Below are 5540 nucleotides of genomic sequence, written 5' to 3'. Positions count from 1 at the left end.
CCCCCCCCCCCCCCCCCACGCCCCACTGTCTGTGCCATTTGATTTTGATTTAGATTTATCCTTTGTGGAGAGCATTTAGTTATACTTTAACCATCCTCATTTATTATGTCCACTGCTATGATTAGTCTTATTCATGTTCTTTTTAAAGTCAAAAGGGTAATTCATTATGTAACATTGAGCCCCAAATCTGAGAGGGCACTCACGTAGTGTTTGCCTATTCCAAAGAACTCACCCAGTGTCCCAATGGGTAGAGACACTGGTTTATTAGACTTAAAAGAGTTACTGATGGCCACTGGTCAGCTGTATATCCACACTGCCATGTGGTACATACCAACAGTAACATAGTGAACAAATCAAAGTAGGGGAGTAAATCATTTGCAGGCCTACATGCAGACCCTCACCCAGCTCACATAACTCAGAGCACACGGGAGATCTAGCTGAGTAGATAAGTTAATCTACTCACTACTCTCTGCCAGAGTGCTTTAGCACCAGCATGCTAATTCATTTACTTAGGTCCCTGCTTCCTCCAGTCTTTTGTCTTAAAGGGAATGTGTCTTTTCTTGGGTAACTACCTTGGCCAGGGGTAGTTTCCCAAGGGGGAGGGGGAACTCTGTTAAGCATGGGGAGCGGGAATAGGGCTATGTCCAGCATTTACCTTGCACATTATCATATTGCTTTGGTTATTTCTGATGAGCTTTTAATGAGATGAATTGAATAAAAAATAAATATTTATTGAGTACTTACAATAATCAGAAATTATTCTGTACGATTACCATATTTGTGATTATATCACTTAATGCCCACGACAAAATATTTTTATTATTTTTGTTTTAGAGGTGAGGAAACAGAGACACAGAATTACCAGCTAGTGATAAGACCAGGATACGAACCCAGATCAGCCTGCTTCTATAGATTATGCTCTTGGATTTAGGGTTGCACAATTTAAACAGCCTTTTAAAAATGTATACATACTTTGAATTTATAAAAATTTATTATAATACAGTGATACTGGGGAAAACAAGTAAATTAAAATTTATAATTATGTTTCTTTTGTATTTTCACAAGCTGACAAGAATTTAATATTTTGTCTCAGTTGAGATATTTTAATTATGAGTTTGTTGAAAAATTTAAAGTGTAGCTCATCTCTTTTGGCAAAATAACCAAATGTAATAAAAACTAGAAAAAGATGTTTTGTTGTATAAACATAATCTAGTTACTCACACATTCATTGAGATTTAATTATGATTTTAAATATCAGGGTATATATATGGGTGTGTACATAGACACATTTTTTACCTAAGTATAATGTTCTTACATGTACACTTTATATTAATATTAATAGCAACTTCTTCTTCTTCTTCTTCTCTGTTTTTTTTTCTACTTAGATAAGCCCCAAAAGTGATGTTTGGTCTTTAGGATGCATTTTATACTATATGACTTATGGGAAAACACCATTTCAGCATATAATTAATCAGATTTCTAAATTACATGCCATAATTGACCCTAATCATGAAATTGAATTACCTGATATCCCAGAGAAAGATCTTCAAGATGTTTTAAAGGTAATATTAATTGTACATGGATATAGGGGGATAATATCTCATATAATTTTATATAGTTAATTGCTTAAAAGAAATAGCTGAAATGATTATAATTATGCAACTGGCTTAAATATAACTGGTCTAGTGACAGGAATTGCTGACTGAATTAGCTTTTAAGGCATGTTAAATTTACTTTGAAAGTTTTTTAAAACATAAAAATACTTAAGGATTTTGCAAAAGTGTCTTGGGGGAAATAATCTTGTCATTATGTGTGTGGGATGTCCAGAAAGTAACTTCTGTGATATGATGCAGCCTGGAAAAATAGTTTATCAATATCATATAAGAAAACCTGCTTTGTTTTAAAAATGTTAATCTTTATTTTTATAGTGTTGTTTAATAAGGGACCCTAAACAGAGGATATCCATTCCTGAGCTCCTGGCACATCCATATGTTCAAATTCAAACTCATCCAGGTACTACTACTTTCAAAATGTGTTTACTACTAGATTGCTAATATAAAAGCCTATTAACTATAACAAAAAACATAATCTGAATTGGCTACTCTTCTCCAGTCTGCCTCTTCCCTTAAAGAAGTTCATATTATGCCTAGTTGGTAAAATAAATAAAATTGCTTTTCTTTACTTGCTGGCATTCATTTTTACTTATTCTCGATAAGGGGCTATGATCATAGATAAAGTACAAGAATGGCAGTTATTGTGCTAATAAACAGAATGTATATATAATGATTAGACTTATGTTTTTCTTATTGGTACTAGTGTATTATCGGTTGTATTTATTTTATAGGTAACCAAGTGGCTAAGGGAACCACTGAAGAAATGAAATATGTTCTGGGACAACTTGTTGGTCTGAATTCTCCTAACTCCATTTTGAAAGTTGCTAAAGTAAGTATATCTGGTCTCTATCTACATTAATTTTAGCTTTTTTTCATAGGTTAGTGAGTTAGACACTTAAAGAACAGGTAAACCAAAGAAAAGTTGGCCCAATTATCAGGTCAATTATGAAGTATGTTTCTAAATTTAGATACTTAACATGTACTTTTATTCAAATATAGATTTATTTGACTTATGTTCTTACTGTGCAGATAGCACAGTTCAGAATGGACTATCATACAAGTTTCATTTAAAAGATTGTGTCAGGTCTCAATTGGAATATATTTAATATAGGAATCTGTCTTATAACTCAGCACCAACCATTCTTAACAGCTTTTGAACTCATTCTTTCTAGTCAATTTTTAGATTAAACCTTAGAGAAATCCCTGTATTTGTCACCTGTAATGGCTTCCGAGAAGCCGTACATAGCAATCATTACATTTCTCAAAGCACATGTCTCGAGATTTTCAGCCTCCCAGTGCCTGTTTATAACCATGATTTTGGGGTCAGTCATCAAACACCTAGTCATTTCTAGAACCTTATAAATGCTTATTTACCGACTTTAGCTACCAAGTAGTTAATAATGGTATATTTCAGTTATTAACATTATTATAAAATTATGGGAGCAAGGCTGGCCAGTTAGCTCAGTTGATTAGAGCTCAGTGTTACAACACCAAGGTCAAGGATTCAGATCCCCATACTGGCCGGCCGCCAAAAAATAAATAAATAATAAAAAGTAAAATAAAATTATGGGTGCTTAAATTAACAACACTTTTAGCTCTCTGGGTCGGGGTAAAGTCAATCTAAATTGACAAGAATTTAGACACATTTCTGAAGGAATTTATTATACATTCACTGTTATATGTGCGTTCATACAATTATAAAAAATTTTTCCTTAAATTTTCTCAAGTGCTGATGGCTAAATCAATGGCTTTAGGAGTTAAAATTGGACAAAATCTGTTTCGTAATTGCTCTGTATTTCATACTTACGTGTTTTAAATTTATACTAGTGTATTGTTCAGACCACCTCAAATTGAGGTGGATTAGTTACCTTTGTCACTGAGATGGTTTCGTAATTGCTCTGTATTTCATACTTACGTGTTTTAAATTTATACTAGTGTATTGTTCATTCCACCTCAAATTGAGGTGGATTAGTTACCTTTGTCACTGAGATTATATGTTCCTTGAGAACAAAGATCTCTCTCATCTTCATAAATTAGTTGTTGGCTGAGCCTTAATTTTTTTTTTAATACATTAAATTTAATATACCTATTTATACTTATTTTTACATAACAATTTTTAATTTTTAAACTTCTCATTAGTTTAAATATCATCTGAAAATGTATATTGTTTCCTAATGAATATATTTTACATATAAGAATTTATGTAAGACTAGCTTTATTTAAGAAAAAGTTAGGAGGATCAGGAAGGTCTTGAAGGTTCATATATATGTTTATTAATAGCCATGTTGTATTTCTCTTATAGAAACATTGAACCTGTGTCTCATGAAAGCTAATTCTTAAGGCTGAGCTAGATGTTTAAAATTCTTTGTTATGTAATAATTTGTAAAATAATTTCCCAATTATAAGAATGAGAGAAATAAATTTATTATAGTAAGAATATGTCAAGTTACCTTTACTAATCTGATAACACATTGAGCTAAAAAAATTACAAAACAGATTTGTATTTTTACTTTCAGACTTTATATGAGCACTATAGTAGTGGTGAAAGTCATGATTCTTCGTCTTCTGAGACTTTTGAAAAAAAATGGGGAAAGAAATGATTTGCAGCTACTTGTAAATTGTCAAATAATACCTATAAAATATATTGGACTGTTATACTTTTGATTCTCTGTGGAAATCTACTCTCGAAGACATCTTCGCTCTGGAACATTATCAGCAAAAAAATATCCTCAGAAGAAAACTATAAAAATGACAACCACTAATGTCACTGTGTATATTAAATTGTAGAATTGTTTTCTCTTTTTTATGCTTTCCTGTAAATTTAATCTATTTGATAGCATTTCACACTTGGAGTAGTGGGTGAACAACTGAAATATATTCTGAAGAACTATGTAAATAAAGCTTTGCAACATAAAATGGCACTAAAATTTCAAAGTTGTGCAATTTTCTTCAAGCAGATGTATTGTTGGCATGGCAGCAAAGTTCTTAATTAATAAAAATTGGATTAAAGGGAAGATGTGGGAGTAGACCTTAGTAAATGAACTTTGAAAAAAAAATCCTGAAAGCTTTGAGTTCTGAAATAGATTTCCTAATTATTGATGACACTGGTATAGTCCATAGTTTTAGGGCTGCACTTGGCTCTTTCAGTTCTCCCTCTGTTTCCTCATAGTATCTATTGGTTTTGGTGTGTAGAACATTATGCTGGATTTTGTTGTGTAAGTTTTATATGTCATGCCCTTGTTGTATGACTTGCTTGGTAATAAGTAATTATAAATGTGACCCAGGGTCTCTCTGCTGAATCTTATAGCTTTAATTAAAGGTATCATCACACAGTATTCCTTTCCCAATTTTTTTTAAGTGTTCAATAGACTTTATTTTTTAGAGCAGTTTTAGGTTCACAGTGTAATTGAGCAGAAAGTAGAGAATTTCCATATATTCCCTGCCGCCTTACATGTTACAACCTCCCTCACTATCAGCATCCTCAACATCAACATCCCACACCACAGTGGTACATTTGTTACAATCTATGAACCTACATTGACACATCATTATCACTCAAAGTCCATAGTTTACATTAGGGTTTACTCCTGGTGGTGTACATTCTATGAGTTTTGACAAAACCATTAATAGTATCATACAGAATAGTATCACTGCCCTGAAAATCTTCTGTGCTCTGCCTATTCATCTCTTCCTCCCTGGCAACCACTGATCTTTCTACTGTCTATATTTGCCTTTTCCTGAATGTCATGTAAGTGTCATACAGATGTAGCCTTTTCAGATTGGCTTCTTTCGCTTAGTAACATGCATCTAAATTTCCTCTTTGCCTTTCACGGCTTGATAGCTCATTTGACATCTTTGTTGCTTCCAAATTTTGACAATTCTCAATAAAGCTGCTATGAACATTCATGTGTAGGTTTTGTGTGGATA

General features: G+C 32.6%; 1 protein-coding gene across 4 annotated transcripts in view; it reads left to right on the top strand.

The window, feature by feature from the left end:
* The window catches only part of TTK (TTK protein kinase), a 97466-nt gene extending 92518 nt beyond the window's left edge, over positions 1 to 4948 (top strand). For all 4 annotated transcript variants that reach the window (XM_008582562.1, XM_008582564.1, XM_008582563.1 and 1 more), the window contains 4 exons: positions 1386 to 1562; positions 1929 to 2013; positions 2345 to 2442; positions 4130 to 4948. In XM_008582562.1, the coding sequence (XP_008580784.1) occupies positions 1386 to 1562; positions 1929 to 2013; positions 2345 to 2442; positions 4130 to 4213 (444 nt within the window). In that variant the 3' untranslated portion in view covers positions 4214 to 4948. The remainder of the gene's footprint in view (positions 1 to 1385; positions 1563 to 1928; positions 2014 to 2344; positions 2443 to 4129) is intronic.
* The last annotated feature ends 592 nt before the right edge of the window (positions 4949 to 5540 follow it).

This window comes from Galeopterus variegatus, unplaced genomic scaffold, assembly GCF_000696425.1.
Source record: "Galeopterus variegatus unplaced genomic scaffold, G_variegatus-3.0.2 Scaffold2666, whole genome shotgun sequence".
Taxonomy (NCBI): Eukaryota; Metazoa; Chordata; class Mammalia; order Dermoptera; family Cynocephalidae; genus Galeopterus; species Galeopterus variegatus.
The sequence above is the reverse complement of the archived record's forward strand: the minus strand, read 5'-3'. Positions and strand labels throughout refer to the sequence as shown.